General features: G+C 36.5%; 1 protein-coding gene across 1 annotated transcript in view; it reads left to right on the forward strand.

The window, feature by feature from the left end:
* The window catches only part of Nrx-1 (Neurexin 1), a 128,479-nt gene extending 120,106 nt beyond the window's left edge, over window positions 1–8,373 (forward strand). Inside the window, exon 8 of the mRNA XM_089091634.1 lies at window positions 7,157–8,373. Coding sequence (XP_088947760.1) covers window positions 7,157–7,686 — 530 coding nt within the window. The 3' untranslated portion in view covers window positions 7,687–8,373. The remainder of the gene's footprint in view (window positions 1–7,156) is intronic.
* Window positions 8,374–22,766: the final 14,393 nt, after the last annotated feature.

Consider the following 22,766-nt stretch of genomic DNA (forward strand, 5'->3'; position numbering starts at 1 on the left):
AATTAAAAAAAAAAAAATTCCGAAAAATAAGTTTTTCAAAGAAAAGTAAAGGCCATTTTAAAGTTAAGCTCAGCAGATACAAATACCTTTTAAAATTCAAACTCAAAACGACCAGAAATTACTATTAAAGAATAAATGAAACCCAAAACTAACAGAAATTAAATAAACAATCATAGAAAAAACATACAACAAGTAATAATGTAATTGAATAAATAGATATTAAAGCGAGTAATGCTTAGATTGAATATGAAAATCAAGCTTAAAACAAAAAAAAATATTTCCCTATTGAAGTATAAATGAAACTTAAAACGAACAGAAATTAAATAAACAATCAAAGCAAACAAACATACAATACATATTAATGTAAATTAATAAATAAATCTTAAATCGAGTGAAACTTAAATGCAATATGGAAATCTAGCTCGAAACGAACAAAAATCACCACAAACAAGAGCTTGGGTATGACCTCCTTTTCTCACTGTAAAAGTCTAAAACCTACTGCGTCATTGGCGCTTTACTGAAAACTATGTGCATCTTGAACAGTCTTGGAACATTTGATGTATAATGATATTAATTGTTGGAAGATCCATCAGTTCAAGAATTTCTTTCACTGTAATTATTTTTATTTACAATACTGTAAGAACTGGAAAAGAAAATATTTGTAATATAATCCGTTTTCAGTTAAACGCAAATGACGCAGTAGGCCTTGGTTTTTATTTACAGTTGGGAAAGGAGGCAGTATCCAAACAGTTGTTTGTAGGGAAACTATGTCTGTCTTTAACAACTTTAAAAAGAGCTAATAAATTAAACTGAATATTTGATGGATGATATTAATTGCTGAAAGCTCATCAGTTCAAAATGTTACTTTTATTTTTAATGTTTATTTTCAATATTAAGTACAAAAGACAATATTTGTCATAAAATGGGTTTACTACGCCTATCCCTGGGCCCTGGAGGTTGTGTCGACCCTGGAGTTTTAATATCTGATGGTTGAAATATTTTTAACAAAATGGTCAACTGAACTTTTTATCGTATGGGTTTATCCATCCGATACAGCCAAAGGCGTGGAGGGCGGGATGGCCTAGTTGCCCTCTGATCGTTTTTCACTCTGAGAAAATGAACTACAAATTTTTATTTCCATTCAAATGAACCCTCTCTGAAGTTTATACGAGCATACCTTCCATAAGAACCATATATACCCCAGAGCAATGCTTACAACGCCTTCCCGGGGGGGGGGAGGGGGCTCGACACAGGAGTTTTTCTTATATGATCTTTGAAGTATTTTTAACGAAATGACCATATGTAAAGGAGTTTTTGTTATATGATCTATGAACTTCTTTTAACAAAATGGCTACCTCAAATTTTTATCAGATGCATTTGGGGAAAAAGGGCTTGGGGGCCAGTTGCCCCCTTATCACTTTTGACTCTTAAAAAGGGCACTAGAACTCTCAATTTCCAATCGAATGAGCCCCCTTTGAAGTTAATTCGACGACCCCTTCGATATAAAGTGCCTCTGGGAAAAAAATAAATGGGGTGTGGGGGTAGGCTAGCTGCCCTCCAATTACTTTTGACTCTTAAAAAGTGAATTACAACTTTCAATTTCCAATCAAATGAGCCCCCTATTAATTTTATACGAGCATCCCTTCCATAGCAACCCTATATGCCCCCAGCATAACTTACAGCGCCTACCCCCCCCCCCCTCGAGCCCTGGGGGGGGCTGTGTCGACACCGGAGTTTTTTGTTATCAGAACTTTGAACTATTTTTAAAAAAATTTCCATAAATTTTCATCTGATGTATTTAGGGCGTGGAGGAGGGGGGGGGGCTAGTTGCCCTCGGATATGTTTTGACTCTTAAAAAGGGAACGAGAAATTTCAGTTTCCAATAAAATGAGCCCTCTCCGAAGTTTATACGAGGATCCTTTCCAGAAGAACTATATATGCCCCTAGAGCATTACTCGTAACGCCTGCCTCAGGGCCCTGGCGGGTTCCGTCGACACAGGAATTTTTCTTATCTGACCTTTGAACTATTTTTAATGAAATGGCTATTATAAAAATTTAATCGGATGGGCTTGGGGAAAAAAGGGTGTCTGTGGGGGGGGGGGGGGGCTTTTCGCCCTTGGATATCTTTTGTCTCTTAAAAATTGAACTAGAACTTTCAATTTCCAGTCAAGCGAGCCCCCTCTGAAGTTTATACGAGCATCCCTTTCATAAGAACCATATACGACCCCAGGACAACACTTACAACGCCAATTCCCCGGGCTCTGGGGGGCGTTTTTGTTATCTAATTTTTGAACAATTTCCAAAACACCGGCTATCTCAAAATTTGTAGCGGACGGGGTTGGGAAAAAAAGATCTTGGGGAGGGCTTGTTTAACTGTCTTGACTCTTAAAAAGTGAACTAGAACTTTCAATTTCCAATCAAATGAGCCCTGTATGAAGTTTGTATGAGCATCCCTTTCATAAGAACCATACATGCCCTTAGGGCATAATTTTGAACACCTTCCCCTGTGCCCTGGGGGGTTCTTTTGACACCGGATTTTTTCTTATCTGACCTATGAACTATTTTTAACAAGATGTCTATCTAAAAATTTTCATCAGATGGGCTTTGAAAAAGAAGGCGTTGGGAGGGGGAGCTAGCTGCCCTCGGATCTCCTTTGACTATTAAAAAGTGAGCTCGAACTTTCAATATCCAATCAAATGAGCCCTCTCTGAAGTTTATACGAGCATCCCTTTCATACGAACAATATATACCCCAGGGCATAACTTAAAACGCCTGCCCCCGGGCCCTGGGGGGTTGTGACGACACCTGAGTTTTTGTATCTGACTTTTGAGAAATTTTTAACTTTATGGCTATCTCAAAACTTTTATTGGATACATTTGGAGAAAAAGGGGCGTAGAAAGGCCCGCCAATCTCTTTTGACTCTAAAAAACTTAACTAGAAATTTCAATTTCCAATCAAATGAGCCATCTCTGAATTTTTTACGAGCATCCCTTCAACAAGAGCCACATATTTCTCAAGGGCATAACTTACAACAGCTGCCATTGGGCCCTGGGATGCTGTGTTGACCCCTGAGTTTTCGTTATATGGTCTTTGAACTATTTAATAAAAAGCTATGTCAAGGTTCTTATCGGATGGTTTTGAGGAAAAAAGTGCGTGGAGGGGGGGGGGCTAGGTGCCCTCCAATCTCTTTTGACTCTTAAAAAGTGAACTAGAACTTTCAATTTCCAATCAAATGGGCTCTCTCTGAAGTTTATACGAGCATTCCTTCCATAAGAACCATATATGTCCCAAGGGCATATATATAACTTATAACCATTGCCCCTGAAGACTGTGGGGGGAGTGTCCTGCTTAAACATATAATTTTCAGAACTTTCAACTACGTTGAACAAAATGGCTGTGTCAAAATTTTGATTGGATGTGTTTGGGGAAATGGCGGGAGTGGAAGGGGTGTCAGTTGCTTTAGAATCACTTTCGACAATAAAAAAGGCAACTAGCCATTTAAATTTCCAATCAAATGAGCCCTTTCTGAACTTTCTAAGACAACATTGTCTATACAAAACCTTATATTCCCCCAGGGTATAACTTACAACCCTCGCCCTGAGGGCTGTGGGGGAGTTTTCATCCTCAAAGACCTAATTTCCAAAACCTAAAACTACTTTTAATAAAATGGCTGTCTCGAAATTTTGATTGAATGTGTTTGGGGAAAAGCTGGGCGTGAGAGGGGGGCTTAGTTGCCCTCCAATCACTTTCGACTATTAAAAAGAGCACTGGCCCTTTGAACTCCCAATCGATTGAGCCTTTTTTGGAGTTTCTACGACAACGCCTTCAATAAAAACCTTATATACCCCCAGGGTATAACTTAAAACCCTTGCCTTGAGGGTTTTGGGGGAGTGTCCTCCTCAAAACATATTTTCTATTTGGAAATCAACTACGCTGAACAAAATGGTTATCTCAAAATTTTGATTGGATGTGTTTGAAGTAATGATGGACGTGGGGGGGGGGCTAGTTGCCCTCCAATCATTTTTCACTATGAAAAAGGGGCACTAGCCCTTTGAATTTCCAATCGAATGAGCCTATTTTGAAGTTTCTACGACAACTCCTTCTATATGAACCTTATATGCCCCCAGGGCATAACTTAACACCCTTGCCCTGAGGGTTGTGGGGTAGTGTCCTCATATGTTTTCTATCTGGAAATCAACTACGATGAACAAAATGGCTATCTCAAAATCACTTTCGACTATTAAAAAGGGCACTAGAACTCTCGATTTCCAATCGAATGAGCCCCTTTTGAAGTTTCTACGACGACCCCTTCCATATGAAGTGCCTCAGGGAAAAAAAAAAAATAATAATAATAATAAAACATTGGAGCCGTATGGCCTTTACTATAGGCAACGCTATAGCGTTGCCTCTGACAACACCAAATACCTAATGTGGGCTATGTCGAAAGGACCCATTTCAAACCCTATCAACGGCACAGTTTAATAAAAGTGTGAAAGTGATTGCATTCGGGAATAACTCCAAGTTAATTGCCCTATTGGAAGATATTTACTTACACTGAAGATTAAAATGATTAACGACGAAATATTATGCTGATTTGATAGTAATTATTATCTTTCAATGTTAAGGAGTCGTGCCTTCTTTTCTCATTCAGGCTTAAGCTGTCCCTCAATAAGCACACGACCTGCCAGACTAATATATACAATTCCAAAGACTTTTTTCGGATAAAAAACATTTCATTCAAACTGCTTATTGTTATTGCTAATGTCAAGATGTGAGGAAATTTGCGGATTATATAGAAGCTACACTGTTTTTTCTGGTCCATATCTTTTACATGTTTCTCTTATTTATCCTTATTTCCTATTTTATCATCAACATGAATGGAATCTACTTTCCTATCTTTACTCTTGTCTTTACTTAATCTTCAACAAAAAGCAGCAGAAGTCTGTTGGTCCACCACACACACTTCTGTTCACCTCTTAAAGCTGAATATTTTAAGCCAGTTTTCGATGGGCTTCTTTGCAAGCACTTACTTACTTTAGAGATCTATAATCGTGTCTCCGTAAAATTTTTCACGTGGAGGATGATGAAAAGTAGTAAAATTCTAATATCTGGATATTGGGGTGGTGCCCTTCATCCGTGCAGGATGTTCAGGGATTGTTCTGACAGCAGCTGTGATTCGTTCAATCACAGCAATCTTTTGAAACAATTAGCCTGATTGGTTGTTAGACTTTTGTTGGTTGTAGGTAGGTTCAGTGGATAACAAACTCAGTGGTAACAACTTTATGTTGTACTTACTTTTTTTTTTGGTGACACCAGTTCTTTCAATGGATATGATGAAAGAAAGGTCGAGGTGGCTAGGACACGCTTTTTGAATGGAGGATGTAAGTTTGCAAAAAATCGTCCCTTCGGCCAACCGTCATGGATCAAACAAAAAGTAGGTCTTCATAGAAAGGAGGGGAGGAGGTCTTAAGGAAATATCTCAAGGAAATCGAATTTATTGGAAGGTGTAAAGAGGAAGGATTTGATTAGACTGAGATGGAGGAGGATCGCGCATAGGTGCGGTGGCCTCAAATGGCTAGGTGCTGCAGGTAGATGTTAGTAATAGAAACAGTTTTTGTCGATGTTGGTGAATTTCTTATGATGAATATGCTATTATTTTATTTTTTTTGAAAGCTGTGCTGGAGGTATCCGTGTGAATTGACAATGATTTGGTTTTTTAAGCATTGTTAATTTAATTATTTTACGATGAATAACAAAATCGAGTTTATGTGCCTGATGTTTTCCCCAGTCAACCCACTAATGAACCCTCTGAGGCTTGTTTCGATGTCTATTTCTGCTTGATTTTTTGTCAAATACTGGCAATCGAACCTATTCCCATGTTTACACGATACCATTAGGGTGTTTCCTCATTAAAAGGGTTCCTCTTGGAAAACAGAAGTCAATTTTAAATATGGAAGAAATCAGGAGACAAATCTCCGTTGATGTATTACCTTTATTCTTCTCCCACCAAGAACCAACAATATAAATTAAACATTTTTGTTTTCTATAAAGTATCTCTTCTACCTTATCTGGTTAAAATACCTTACATAAGCAGATAATTTCATGTTATTTACTTTAATGGGTTTACTCACTGTAGCGGAACATACTACTCACTGTACATTACTCACTGTAGCAACATACACTGTAGAACATACATTACTCACTGTAGAACATACATTACTCACTGTAGCAAACCACTATCTTAGTTTTAGATGTCTTTATTTCCAAATTTAATTAGCTGCTACTCCAAGTTCGAATCTAAAGAGGTGCCGATTCGGGCCCAGAAGGGCCTATTTTTTTCATACCTCTAACTTTTATTACAGAATCACAAGCTAAATCTTTGATTACAGTCAAATATGATCCTTTATACTCTTTTTTTCGATTTTCTTTTGGATGAAGACAACATTTATGCTCAATTTTAAAGTCCATTAATTTAAGTAGCAGTTTAATATGGGAATTTCCAGGGCAACCACCCGTCTAATCATCGATGTTGTCATTTATTTACCATATTTATCCACCATGATGTTTTTATTAATTTGACGAAGTTTATTCTGGTTTCAAGCGAGTGTACAATGTAATCGTGTACGCTTAAAGAGAACTCAAAATATAAAAGATAGAGCATGATGATCCTAGAAGAACTACTAAGGATGTACAAAAAAAAATTACTTTAAGTTCCATTTAATTCAAGTAGGTTCTGCTACACTTTTTATTGCGGTCAGAGATACTCAACAGATTTTAATTTTATCACTTAAAAATTGTTGATTTACCGTCTTTTAGAATGTATTTCAAAAGTTATACTTAAATTCCTGGATTATTCTCCATTAAAAAATGGAATAAGTGTGATCTTAATTACTTGGAACCAGAGGAATTTTTAAATTAAGGATTGTGTTCCCTTTGTTCTGTTTCTTGGTAAATTATTATCATTAAATAGCTGTTTCTTGGGAAAATACAAAAAAATAAAACATTTAACGATTTCTTTCTTTTTTGGAACCAGAAATCAAGAGGCTTTTCAAAAGCTCCTATATATGGTCTCTCGACACACTTACATGATACAACTATTTTTTTTTGTCTTTTTTTTTAGGAAGAAATGAAAACACTGAGATTTCTTCCTTTTTAGGATCAGGAAAATCAATAAGAACTACAACGAACGGTCCACCTACACGCCCATCTAGCAAAGCAACGTCCAGAGCTGCTACTTTGAATAAAAGATTTTGGCTCTTAGATGAATTTACGAGCTCTACTCCAAAACCTGTTACTACAATTGCAGCCCAAAGAATCTATCCCGGTGGTGGTGGTATAGGAGGTGTTGATATGTATAAGCCTATTGTCAAGAGGCCCAATCAAGAAGAACTGGAAAAAATTCGTGAGCGTATAAGTTCGGACGCAGAGGAAAGCACAGCTCTTGTTATTGGAATAATTGCTGGTATTCTAATAGCTATAATTCTTGCAGCAATATTAGTTTTGAAGTTTAAACAACATTCTGAGAGAAAGGAAAAATTTGAAGAACGACCTAAGTCATGGCCATCGAAAAAGAGCGAAATAAGTAGTACTAAGAGTTCAGGGTCTGATCAGCAACTAGACGCAAAGGGGAAGAAGAGTTCACCAACAAGTAAATCGGGCAAACACTTAAAAGAGTGGTACGTGTAAAAGTGACTCAATAGTTTTTTTTTCTTTTTTTTGAGGAGATTACTAAAGTTTATACATGATTTGAATTTGATGTCATTAGTTTTGATATAAGTAAATAACAGCAATAAAGGTAATACGTTACTATGACCTATTTACTTTTGAATAGTACAACTACAGAACACATCTAAAAATCCAAATTCGTCTATAAACGTCTCAAGTATTAAAATTAATGACGTCTCATAAATTTTTGGAAGAAATTTGAAGGAAGCCAAAACATCAAAGCCTTGTTCGTCCTTCTGTTATGGATTTAGCTCCTTTGTAAACACACATGGGATTCAACTGTCTGATAAATTTCATTGAAACTGTTCAAAGCGGAAACATGTCCAAGTGGCATGAACCACGACGAAGCTTTGTTGTAAATAATATTTTAACATGAGTTCTACAAAATGTATTTTATAATTGTTACAAATTAGCCAGTCAATTTATTAAAGAGATTTTTTATGTGTAAAACTAAGAATCATTTGTACGAACAGAAATTTCTCTTTTTTTAACCTAATAAGCTTATATATTTGCCGTCCGTTAAGGTGTATGAGTTTGCTATTTAAAAACAATATATTATACTTTAGATGTTATCGGATTTACTTTTTGTCCCCCGGTGAACGCATGTTATACTCTCTTGTAAAGAAGGAACAGGAATAAAATATTCAATGTTAAAGATATTTAGTTTCTGCTGATAGGAAGAATCGAAGGTTAGTTTTTGAAGCCCATAGGCCTGAGCTGCCACCCATAGCATGAGAAGCGAGCAAAGGGAGGTGACAAGTGCTTTGCTTATCACGGCCGGATGATTGGAGCTTTAACCGTTAAAAACGGTCCTTACTTTGTTCGGGCACGAGGCGCTTTACGAGCCGACCCTTAAATTATTTTCGTCGCCTCCCTCCGCTCGCTTCAATCGCTATATTTTGGAGCTTAGGCTACCAAATTGTGCTAGTATAGTTTACAGCAAGTCTCATCGTTCCAAGAGTATCTTGAGAATTTCGATAAGCTGCCAGGTACAGTTTCCTGCGCTTTTTCACTGTAAATTTTGTGACCACTTCTATTGTTTACAATATTTATCACGATATCATGATTAATTAATAACTATGTCCATTTCTAGATTGAAAAGGTCAGTAAGAAACCCCAAATTTGGATAAAGGAATAACTAAAAAGACAGATCTAAGGCCAATGGATTTCACAGAAGAAAAACATAAAGAAAGAAAAACGAGCAAAAATGGGGCTTTTACAGGCCAAATGAAAATACTTAAAAAAAATGCAAGAAGGGCAATAATTAAAATCCGAAATCAGATGACCTAGTTCTCCAACTTATTTAATTGCTGGTTTGTTTTGTTTTTGAGTGAATGAATTGTTTTCTTTTCTTTTATTTCTCAGTTGTTCGCTAATATCCGTCGATGGCAGTTCATAATTTTTTGGATTTTGTGCAAATCACGGATATTGGCGAATAACTTGCTTATATGGTTGTTAGGTATTTGGTTTTAATTCTTATAATTTTTGGCTTTTATTGAGTTTTGTTCATCTTTTAGGTTTTTGGTTTTTTCTTTGTTTTTCTTTTTGGTTCTTTCCACATTGACTTTCCGCGTTTAATTTTGTCGTTTTTTTCTTCGGCACTTTCTTTGGATACATTATTTCGTTTTGAGCTGAAGAAGAGAGGCGTTTGTCCTCTCGAAATATTAGCTTTGTTGTGTTTTTTCAGTATTTTCATTTGGCCTTTATAAACCCCATTTTTGCCTCTTTTTTTCTTTATGTTATGTCAGGCCAATACGGCTTAAGAAATTGTCTTCTTAGAAAAACATAATGCACATATTTTGCCTGTATTAACAAGAGAGTGTCCTCAGGTCAAATGAAAAGATGCCAAGTCAAAGAGAAAATCTAAAGGGTCCTGAAAAACAGGAATAAAACGAAATAAGCCTAGAAAAAAAACTAACAAAATCAAGTAACAAAAATAATTACGAACCGGATTCAACTGGCGTCGATCATCGAATTTTGCTTTTTATCGAATTTTTGGTGATTGTTTGTGTTTATTCCTTTGTGGTCTGTAATTTTATACTCTTATTGTTTTAATTTCGTGTCCTTTTTTCTTTCTCTGAATTACACAAGCGAAAGTCACTTGTGTAACCTTTTTGGTTACACAAGCGAAATATCTGCGATACAATTCTTTACTGTCAATACACCGGCCTTGGATCCATTTTCTGAGCTTCAGTGCCATTGTAGATTGACCAAAAAATCGTTTTAAAAGGGGGTTAATTAAAACTTTTTTAATGGTTTTAAAAGCCAAAAGGAACAAAAATAAAGTCATATGGTAAGTAGAGCTTGAAAAGAACAAGCTTTACAATGAAGAAATAACTGAAATCGAAAAATCAACAGGAATGGAATGAATAGTAGTTAAACTTGAAATGAATAGAATTACCCCAAATAATAACTCCTTAAAATATTAAGTGTAATGTGCAATTTTTTAAAAACCAATTTTAAAAACTTTCTGAAAAGACTTTCTCAGTAAAGCGCAAATTTTATCTCCAGGGGCATTACATCCCCAATAATTATTATACCTATTGACTAGTTTGAACAAATTCCTATTTCATAAATTTGATCAGTGTCCAAGTGGATCTATAAAGGATAAGATGGCCCTATGCCATCCAAGCACTGTTCAACATCCCCTGAAACTTTCAACTTAGTGCCCTCGGCCTTTCCTGGGATATTTCTGATGCGCCGTTTTGATAATCAGCGTGCACAATGCGTGAATTAATTTTTTTCAACGTCCCTCGGTATGCCCTGAAAGTAGTTACAAGTAGATGTATTCGCAAGTGAAAGCAAGTTTCGAGTTAATGCCCTTGACCATTCCTAAAATATTAGGGATTTATCATATTGTTAGCCTGGATACACAAAGTGTCTTTTGATTTAGTTAAGCATCCTCCTTGGGAACACTCAAGATCAAACAGTCCCAATTTCGTATTGATAGATCCTGTAAATAAACAATGGGCGAACTGATTAATTTACAATCCTTAATGTGGAGCCTGTAGGGGACTTGGCAACCTCGAAGGCATAGTTCTTTTTTTTTTAAATCCCACCTCCTCTCCTCTTGGTGACCTTCAAAAATTCTTTAAAATTATCTCATAATTTATCTAATGTCACCTACTCTTTTCTTAATAAAAAAAAACTTCTTCAAAAAATTCAAGTTATTCAAATTTTATATAAAAATTGAGCATTCCAAAATATACCAGGGTATAAAAATAGAGGTATACTACATTTCAATTTTCTTATACCTTTTAGGTTCATCCGATATCTCAGGCTGCCCTTCCCTTTAGGGTACCCCTTCCATCGTGACCTTAAATTACACGTTTCAAATCCATTTTCACCAACCTCTATTTCCCCCAATATATATTTCGAAGGCATATTTATTAGACCTTCTGATTAACTGAACAAATATTATTTTTTTCAAAACATAGATCAGTGTTAGGGAGGGGGCATCTAAATGTGGTAAGTGAGGAAGGGGTTTGCTACCCCGAAACGCTTTTCAGCCTGTCCGTTAAAATGCCCTGAAAGTTTCAGTTTAATGCCCTAAGCCGTCCCTGAGATGTTTTAGTTTTGCTCAGTTTTTCTTACAATTTCCGGAAGTACTTAGAAGATATGTATTTTTTTTACAAATAGTGTGTTTTGATTGTGTTCAATATTTCAGCAAAAATTCCTGCAATTAATCGCAAGTAAAAGTAGTCACAGTCACAAGCAGTTGCAGCTACAGTCACGAGTAGTTTCAGCAGCAGTTGCAGATGCACCAGTAGTTGACCTGAAAGTTTCAAGTTAATACCCTTACCCGCTCCTAAAATATTGCAGATGCGCCTTTTTGGTGACTTGCATGCACATAGTGTCTATTGATATAGCTCGAAATGCCCCTCAGTATTCCTTGAAATTTCACCTCAATGTGCTTAGCCTTTTCGTACACACAAAAAATTCCCCTTTCCGAATGATAAATCCTGCATGTAAAAATGGGCATATTGCATGATTTAGATTCGTTTCTCCAGGTGCTATGGGGGTCAGGACATCCCTGGAGACATAATTGTTAAATCTTTTGACTGTTTTGAGTAAAATATTTTTTTTAAATTTCTATTAGTGCTAAAGAAGGCATATAAAAGGGCATAAGGGGGGGGGGCGGGGTTGTTGTCCTCCGATCCTCTTCAAAATCTTGAATGCAGTTTGCTTTGGTTTTGTTTGACATCCCTTTCAACATTTTATAAAAAGTTTTACCTTAACATCCTTAGCCTTTTTAAAGACTCAGGATCAAGTATAACCCCTTTTCCCAACAACCAACGTTATATATAAACAACGGGCAAGTTATATAACTTATCAAACTTTCCCAAGGGGTCTGGGGGTTATGTCATCCCCGGAGGAATAGCTATTTGACCTTGGGACAACTTTGGACAAGATGCCGGTTTCAAAGTTTTGATCAGATGGTAACTACATTCTTTGGAGGTAACTACAGCTAAAAAGGCCATGGGGGGCTAGTTACCCTTTAACCACATTTTAAAATCCCCCTCATAAATCTTCGAAGTTTCACCCTAAGACCCTTAGCCTTTTTGATCACACTTAGAATCAAACAATTCTCCTTTTCCTAATGATTAATTTTAAAATAACTTTCCATAAAAAGAAGTTTTTCAAAGAAAAGTAAAGATCCATATTAAACTCAAAACCAGCAGAAATACATTCCAATAAGGAAAAAACTAAAGAGAGATGGGCAGAATATTTTGAGAATTTGCTAAACTCAGATAGAGTTGCAGGAAAAGATATAGAGGAAACTGAAAAAGTTTGTGATACCTTGGATGCGAAGGAAGATTTGTTTTGTGAGGAGGAATTAGCAACAGTACTAAAAGGATTCAAAATAATGAGGCTCCGGGTGCTGATAGGGTGGTAAATGAGTTTCTTAATTATGGTGAATCTGAGGTTAGAAATGAGTTACTGAAAATTATGAATATGATTTTTGAAAAAGGGGAAGTACCTAACGATTTTAGGAAAACCTTAATTAAGCCACTTTATAGGAAAGGTGATAAAAGTGAGTGTGGTAATTATCGAGGCATTAGTCTGGTCTCTGTAGGTAGTAAATTACTTAGTAATATGATACTTTTTAGACTGAGAGATGCCATAGACAAAGTTTTAAAAGAAGAACAGTGCGGTTTTAGAAGAGGCAGAGGATGTTTTGACCAAATTTTCACACTTAGGCTAATAATTGAGAAGAGCCTGAGCTGTTAAACGCCTTTGTTCCTCAGTTTTATAGATTATGAGCAAGCGTTCGATTCTGTTGATAAAAGAGCTTTAGTAAAGGTTTTATCCTTGTATGGTATTATTTAAAAAAAACTTTTCTACAAAATAAGTTTTTCAAAAAAAAGTAAAGAACTCCATTAAACAAAAAAGGAGCAAAAATATAATCAAATAATCTACCAAGCATGAAACTACCACAAATCAGTATCGATAAATAAATAAAACTCAAAGCGAACAGAAATTACAATAAATAACCGAGTCAAACTCAAAACGAGCAGAAATTAACATAAATTGGGCGCAAAACCCCTATGCCTTCCCAAGGCTAGAACAAAATTTGCACTTTACTGAAAAAAATATAATGTTTTTACTTTTATAAATTTAATAAATCAAATAATATTAACATTTTGATTAGTAAATAACAGTATTTTTATATTAAACTGCCAATGCACATTCATTTGTATTTTTTCAGTAAAGTGCAAATTTTGTTCTGGCCTTGGGAAGGCATAGGGGTTTTGCGCCTAACTTATGTTAATTTCTGCTCGTTTTGAGTTTGACTCGGTTATTTATTGTAATTTCTGTTCTTTTTGGGTTTCATTTATTTATCGAAGCTGATATGTGGTAGTTTCATGCTTGGTAGATTATTTGATTTTATTTTTGCTCATTTTGTGTTTAATGGAGTTCTTTAATTTTTTTTGAAAAACTTATTTTTTGGAAATTTTTTTTTTAAATTAATACCATACAAGGATAAAACCTTTACTAAAGCTCTTCTATCAACAGAATCGAACGCTTGCTCATAATATATAAAACTGAGGACCAAAGGTGTTTGAAAACTCAGGCACTTCTCAATTATTAGCCTAAGAGTGAAAATTTGGAGTGAAAATTTTTTTTTAATTAATTTCTGTTCGTTTTATATTGACATTGTCTATTCAGGGAAAAAGAAAATACACTTTAAATCTTTTCGTTTTTTAAGACTTTATAGTCTAGCCTTTTATTTGTATGCTGGAGAAAATTTTTTCAGCAATTTTTAACAACATACGCCTTTTTAAGAATCTGGACACAAATAGTACTGTTTAATTTAGTTTCATTCCTCCTCTATTTGACCTGAAATGGAAAACTTGATACCATTCGCAAAAAAATCTGTTTACTTACTTTGATAGCATGGATACACTTACGCTATTTTGATTTGGTTAAATTTTTAGAGCAGAAGTAGCCCCGAAAGTTTCAACATAATACCCTCAGTCATTGTTGGGATACTGCTAAGATGCCTTATTTGGAATTAGCAATATCACAGTGAATTTTGATTTAATCTTATGGCAACATTTAGTTTTTAAACATAATGCGCAAATGGGAGGGTGGGCTTGGGAAGGTGGGAATGGAAGGGAGAATAGTTGCCCTCCAATAACTTTCGACTATTAAAAAGGGCATCAGTCCTTTCTATTTTCAATCGAATGAGCCCTTTTCGAAGTTCCCACGATAACTCCTTCAATGCGAAGTGCCATGGTCTAAACAACAGCAACAACAAAAAATATCACTAATCACTTTCGACTATTAAAAAGGGTGCTAGCCCTTTGAATTTCAAATCGAATGAGCCCTTTTACAAGTTTCTATGACAAAGATTTCAATAAAAACCTTATATGCCCCCAGGGCATAACTTATAATCCTTGCCCTGAGGGGTGTGGGGGAGTGCCCTCCTCAAAAACATATTTTCTATCCGGAAATCAACTACGCTGAACAAAATGACTATCTCAAAATTTCGATTGGATGTGTTTGGGGGACTGAGGGGCGTGGGGGGGGGTCTAGTTGCCCTCCAACTACTTTCGACTGTTAAAAAGGGCACTAGCCCTTTGAATCTCCAAGCGAATAAGCTTTTTTTGAAGTTTCTACGACAACATCTTCTATAAAAAGCTTATATACCCCCAGGGCATAACTTATAACCCTTGCCCTGAGGGCTGTGGGGGAGTGTCCTCCTCAAAAACATATTTCTATCTGGAAATCAACTACGCTGAACAAAATGGCTAGCTCAAAATTTTGATTGCATGTGTTTGGGTGAACGATGGACGTGGGGGGGGGGGGCTAGTTGCCTTCCAATCAATTTTGACTATTAAAAAGGGCACTAGGCCTTTGAATTTCCAATCGAATTAGCATTTTTTGACGTTTCTAAGACAATGCATTCTATAAAAACCTTATATGCCCCCAGGGCATAACTTAAAACCCTTGCCCTGAGGGTTGTGGGGGGGGTGTGCTCCTCAAAAACATATTTTCCACCTGGAAATCAACTACGCTGAACAAAACGGCTATCTCAAAATTTTGATTGGATGTTTTTGGGGGAATAATGGGTGCAGGGGAGGGGGGGAGGCTAATTGCCCTCCAATCCCTTTCGACTATTAAAAAGGGCACTAGCTCTTTTAATTTCCAATCAAATGAGCTCCTGTTGAAGTTTCTACGACAACGCCTTCTATAAAAAACCTTATATACCCCCAGGGCATAACTTAAAACCTTTGTCCTGAGGGTTGTGGGGGATTGTCCTCCTCAAAAACATATTTTCTGTTTGGAAATCAACCACGCTTAACAAAATGGCTATCTCAAAATTTTGTTTGGATGTGTTTGGGAGAATGATGGGCGTGGGGGTTGGGCTAGTTGCCCTCCAATCACTTTCGACTATTAAAAAGGGCACTACCCCTTTGAATTTCCAATTGAATGAGCCTGTTTTGAAGTTTCTACGACAAGGCCTTCTATAAAACCTTATATGCCCCCAGGGCATAACTTAAAACCCATGCCCTGAAGGTTGTGGAGGAGTGTCCTCCTCAAAAACATATTTTCTATCTGGAAATCAATTAGCCAACGCTGAACAAAATGGCTATCTCAAATTTAGACTGGATGTGTTTGGGGGAATGACGCGCGTGGGGGGGGGGGCTAGATGCCCTCCAATCACAATCGACTATTAAAAAGGGCACTAGCCCTTTGAATTTCCAATCGAATGAACCTGTTTTGATGTTTCTACGACAACACCTTCTATAAAAACCTTATATACCCCAAGGGTATAACTTAAACCCTTGCCCTGAGGGTTGTGGGGGAGTGTCCTCCTCAAAAACATATTTTCTATCGGGAAATCAACTACGCTGAACAAAATGGCTATCTCAAAATTGTGATTGGATGTGTTTGGGGGAATAATGAGCGTGGGGGGGGGGGCTAGTTGCCCTCCAATCACTTTTGACTAATAAAAAGAGCACTAGCCACTCCAAATTTCCAATCGAATGAGCCCTTTTCAAAGTTTCTACGACAACTCCTTCGATACGAAGTGCCCGGGTAGGGAGGAAAAAAAACATTGTGGCCACATCGTTCTTTACTTAAGCAGCGCTAGCGCACTGCCTATGATACCAGACAAATACATTAAAGTGATTATTGCTATGTACGAGAATAACACTGGTGCGGTTAAGATAGGAAATGAGGTTAGCAGCTGGTTTTGTATTAAATCAGGAGTTAAGCAGGGTTGTGTTCTATCCCCCTTTATATGGATGATTTGGTCTACTTAGTCTGAAGAAACGCATGACAGGGAATGGGAGACCAAGGAAACAAATGGGGATGGAAGAGTATCATAGACTTACATTACGATGATCATTTAAGCATTTTAGATGAAAGTGTGAGCAAAATGAATGAAGTTTTAGAGATTTTGCGAGTTCAGAGGGCAATAATAGGTTTGAAAATTTATGTTAAGAAGACTAAGTCACTAAGGCTAGGAATAGGTGAAGATGAAAAGGTGGCGTTGAGCAATGAGAAGATTGATCAGGTGGGCAGCTTCACTTACCTTGGTAGTATTATTAGTAAAGATGATGGGAGCAGTGAAGATGTTAAAAGTAGAATAGCTAAGACTCGAGTGTATTTTCACAGTTAAAAAAAACTTGGAAGAATAGGAAGATAAGTCTGCAAATCAAGATTAGAATATTAGAAACTACAGTGATGACAGTGGTCAAATATAGCTTTGAAGCATGGACGCTCCGAAAAGCGGATGAAGATTTGCCAGATGGTTTCCAGAGACATTGCTTAAGGATTGTTCTGGGTACCCGGCTGACTTACCGTATTACAAACAATAGGCTATACGAAAAATATGGTTCAATACCGCTCTCTAGGGCTATAATGAAAGATAGGGTGAGGTGGCTAGAGCACGTTGTGCGGATGAAGGATGACAGTTTGCCGAAGATTGTTCTTATCGGCCAACCGTCTAGGGCTAAACGGAAAGCAGGTCGTCCTCGTCTGGGGTGGGAGGACGTCATAATAAAAGATTTAAAGGAAATGGGAACTTCGTGGGCGGGTGTAAAAAGGGAGCTTTTGAGTAGATTGGGATAAAGGAATAGCATGCGTAGCTGTGTTGGCCTCGGTTGGCTTGGTGCTGCGGTGAGTATTATATATATATATATATATATATATATATATATATATATATATATATATATATATATATATATATATATATATATATATATATATATATATATATATATATATATATATATATATATATATATATATATATATATATATATATATATATATATATATATATATATATATATATATATATATATATATATATATATGTCTATATATACTCTCTTTGATAGAACATAATTGTTTATTTATTTAAGTGTAATTTTTTTCTCGAAAACAGCTGCACATTTTTTGTAGGAAAGCTGGTGTATCCTGGGATATTAAAATATCTAAATAGGTCACAGAGGAGAAAGTTATTTTAGAGCCTTAATTGTTGAAAAAAAAATTACATTAGTGACGTCATATTTATAAGCACACTTGAAGAACATAAAACTACATCATTTCTGCCCCAGGAGTAACTCCTGGGACGAGTTGTATCGTTTGTCGTATCTATAAGACATGTAAATTACAAAAGAAACATGGCTAATTATAAAGTAATAAGTGTAATTAATGTATTTACAAAAGGTGTTTTAAGCAGTTTCATAATGCCTAGGGGAGAAAAGCATGAACTAACAACTGCCCAAAATGAACAAACTGGACCATCAAATGAGGCATGATCAAGAGGACGACCCGAGAAATGTTGATTCACATTGGGTTAAAATTAACAACCTAGACCATCAAATGTAATAAAACGGATCCGATTAGCTAAGGCAAAGTGGATTGAAAAACTGTCTGAAGTACTGATATACGAAAATGAAGAACAAAGAAATATGTGGTTTGAATACTTTCGACAATGACAATTGCAACGAGTCACAAATGAAGAGAAAGGAAATGTGCTGTTAGAAGATAAATGAAGAATAAAGAAATATGAGGTCAAAATACTAGCAAGAACGATAATTACAAAGAGTCAGAAACAAAAGTGAAGAGCAAAGAAATATGTGGTTAGAAAATAAGCGGCAGCGAGAATTACCAGTCAAAAATGAAAGTGAAGAACAAAAAAATATGCAGTTATAAGACGTGCGGCAGCGAGGATTAGAACGAATCAGAAAAGTAAGTGAAGAACAAAGAAATATCCGGTTAGATGATATGCAACAACGACAATCGCAATGAATAAAAAAAGGAAAGTGTCACCTCGTGATTTAAGCACTAAAGTTTGATGATTATGCTAATATGCACTTAGAGAATCAAATATATGCAAGCCTGCTGCGTGTCGTGTTCCGGGTCAAGGCGGTGATGCCGCAACTTCTTAGACTCCGATGGATCTGTTGAAGAGCACTTTACACATCCTTTAGATTATGAGATCCCTCTTAAACTTGGAAGAAATATTGCGAGACAAATACAACTATGCCAAAGGTTACATGAAAATGTGAGAAATGGGGGAGGATGTAAATCAACGTGCTGCTTCAATAGGACAACATCATCGGTTAGAAGACAAGCAATAATAAGAATCAATATATATATATATATATATATATATATATATATATATATATATATATATATATATATATATATATATATATATATATATATATATATATATATATATATATATATATATATATATATATATATATATATATATATATATATATATATATATATATATATATATATATATATATATATATTTTTATATATATATATATATATATATATATATATATATATATATATATATATATATATATGTATATATATATATAAGCCTGCGGCGTAGCCGTGGAGAGGATCGACGGTGAAGCCGCCAGTCGACGGTGATTCTGCCAGAACCAGGGACATTATCAAATAATGATCGAGGAAATTATGACTCTTGTTTATTGACCGACGTGTCGAATCCAACACATAAACTAGATCAACTGACAAACTACGGAAACGAACTTCCTTTGAAAAATCCCCTATTCCTTTGCTTGTTGTTTGGATTTAAGATGAACTCCTGAGACAAGCCCTAAAGACGAACTCTAAAGATAAACTCGAAATATGAACTCTAAGGATTAACCAACTAGAAAATGTGTATAAATGGGGTAAACTCGCCTCCATAGCCAACCAGTGCACACTCTAGCCAATCAGCCAAATGGAACCCTAAACTAAATTCACGATATCCATAAATTAAGAAGCAATGGGCGAGGATTCAGTTAGCCCGTGTGATGAACCAAACGGAATATTAATATCAAGCCAATTTAATTTCTCTTAGAAAATTTCACTTCGAGGACATTGAAAGTAAGCTTATCTCTATGGAAGAATTTAAAGCGTAAATAAAATTACCTTATAGATATAAGATATCAGAGGCAACGCTATATAGTAGTGGCTTAATAAAACGTCATACATTCTTACCATTTCTACGTTTGTTGATAATGTTATTCAAAAAATGTGTTGTAAGTGCCAGTTAAGTATGATGTATTATTAGTTGAAAATAAAAGTCAAGTCAAGTCAAGTCAAAGTCAAGTCCATACGGCTCCAATGTTTTATTATTTTGTATTATTTTTTTTCCCCAGAGGAACTTCATATGGAAGGGGTCATCTTAGAAACTTTAAAGGGGGCTCATTCGATTGTAAATAGAGAGTTCTAGTGCCCTATTTAATAGTCGAAAATTATTGGAGGGCAACTAGCCCCCCCCACGCCCGTCAGTTTCCCACACACATCTAGTCAAAATTTTGAGACATCCATTTTGTTCAGCGTAGTCAATTTCCACATAGATAATATGTTTTTGAGGAAGACAGCCCCCCAAAAACCTCAGGATAAGGGTTTTAAGTTATGCCCTGGGGAATATAAGGTTTTTATAGAAGGCGGTGTCGTAGAAACTTCTAAATACACTCATTCAATTGGAAACTCAAAGGGCTAGTGCTCTTTTTCATAGTCGAAAGTGGATGGAGGGCAACTAGCCCCCCCCCCCCCCTCCCCCAAGCCCATCATTCCCCCAAACACATCCAATCAAAATTTTCAGATAGCCATTTTGTTCAGCGTAGTTGATATCCAGATAGAAAATATGTTTTTGAGGAGGACACCCCCACAGCCCTCAGGGCAAGGGTTTTAAGTTATGCCCTGGGGGCATATAAGGTTTTTTTTAGAAGGACTTGTCGTAGAAACCACAAAAAAGGCTCATTCGATTGCAAATTGAAAGGGCTAGTGCCCTTTTTCATAGTCGAAAGTGACTGAAGGGCAACTAACCCCCCCCCCACGCCCATCATTCCCCCAAAAACATCCAATCACAATTTTGAGATAGCCATTTTGTTCCACATAGTTGATTCCAGAGAGAAAATATGTTTTTGAGGAGGACACTCCTCCACAACCCTCAGGGCAAGAGTTGTAAGTTATGCTCTGGGAGCATATAAGATTTTTATGGAAATCGTTATCGTAGAAATTTCAAAAAAGGCTCACTCGTCTGAGAGTTCTAAGGGTTAATAATTTTTTCAATAATTGAAAGTGATTGGAGGGCAACTAAATCCCCTCTCATGTCAACCTTTCCCCCAAACACATTCAATCAAACTATTGAGATAGCCATTTTATTAAAGTAGTTTTAAGTTCTAGAAATTAGGTCTTTCAGGGTGACAACTCCCCCACAGCCCTCAGGACAAAGGTTGTAAGTTCTGCCCAGGGAGCATAAAAGGTTTTGAATAGACAACGCTGTCGAAGAAACTTCAGAAAGGGCTCATTCGATTGTAAATTTAAATGGCTAGTTCTCTTTATATTAGTCGAAAGTGATTCCAAGGCAACTGACACCCCTTCCACGCCCACCATTCCCAAACACATCCAATCAAAATTTTGATATAGCCATTTTGTTCAACGTAGTTGAAAGTTCTGGAAATTATACGTTTGAGAAGGACAATCCCCCCACAGTCTTCAGGAGCAAGGGTTATAAGCTATGCCCTTGGGGCATATATGGTTCAATAGGAAGGAATGCTCGTATAAACTTCAGAGAGGGCTCAAATGATTGGAAATTGAAATTTCTAGTTCACTTTTTAAGAGTTAAAAGAGATAGGGGGGCACCTAGCCCCCCCTCCCCCTCCACGCCTTTTTTTCCTCAAAACCCATCCGATAAGAACTTTGATATAGCTTTTTTTTAAATAGTTCAAATACCATATAAGGAAAGCTCAGGGGTCAACACACCCTAAGGATAAGAGTTTTAAGTTATACCCTGGGGTCATATAAGGTTTTTATAGAAGGTGTTGTCGTAAAAACTTCAGAAAAGGCTCATTCGATTGGAAGTTCAAAGGGATAGTGCCCTTTTTAGTGGTCAAAAGGAATTGGAGGGCAACTAACCCCCCTCTCACGCCCACATTTCCCCCAAGCACATCCAATGAAAATTTTGAGATAGCCATTTTATTAAACGTAGTTTTAAGTTCTAGAAATTAGGTCTTTGAGGGTGACCACCCCCCCCCCCACAGCCCTCAGCGCAAGGGTTTTAAGTTATGCCCTGGGAGCATAAAAGGTTTTGTATAGACAACGCTGTCGAAAATACTTCAGAAAGGGCTCATTCGATTGGAAATTTAAATGGCTAGTTTCCTTTATACTAGTCGAAAGTGATTCTAAGGCAACTGACACCCCTCCCACGCCCACCATTCCCCAAACACATCCAATCAAAATTTTGATATAGCGTTTTTGTTCAACGTAGTTGAAAGTTCTGGAAATTATACGTTTGAGAAGGAAAATTCCCCCACAATCTTAAGGGGTAAGGGTTATAAGTTATGCCCTGGGGGCATATATGGTTCTTACAGAAGGGCTGATTGTATAAAATTCAAAGAGTTTAGTCTCATTTGATTAGAAATCAAAAGCTGTAGTTCACTTTTTAAGAGTCAAGAGATCGGGGGGAAACTAGCGCGGCCCCTCCTACTCCCCTCTAAACCCTTTTTTCCTCAAACCCATCGGATAAGAACTTTGAGATAGCTTTTTTTAAATAGTTCAAAGACCATATAATGAAAACTCAGGTGTCAAAACAGCCCTCCAGGGTCCGAGGGCAGGTGTTGTAAGTTATGCCCTGGGGGAATATATGGTTCTTATTGAAGGGATGCTCGTAAAAAATTTAGAGATGGCTGTTATGGTTGTAAATTGAAAGTTCTAGTTCAGTTTTTTAGAATAAAAAGAGATTGGAGGGCAAGTACCCCCACCCCCTAACGCCCCTTTTTCCCAAAATGCATCCAATAAAAATTTTGAGAAAGCCATTAAGCTAAAAATTGTTTAAAAGTCTGATAACAAAAACTCAGGTGTCGTCACACACCCCCTAGACCCGGGGGCATGTGTTGGAAGTTATGCCCTGGGGCATATTTTGTTCGTATGAAAGGGATGCTCGTATAAGCTTCAGAGAAGGCTCACTTGATTGGATATTGACAGTTCGAGCTCAATTTTTAATAGTCAAACGATATCCAAGGGCAGCTCCC

This window comes from Artemia sp. Qi Xiang Cuo, chromosome 7 (assembly GCF_049724085.1).
Source record: "Artemia sp. Qi Xiang Cuo chromosome 7, ASM4972408v1, whole genome shotgun sequence".
Lineage (NCBI taxonomy): Eukaryota > Metazoa > Arthropoda > Branchiopoda > Anostraca > Artemiidae > Artemia > Artemia sp. Qi Xiang Cuo.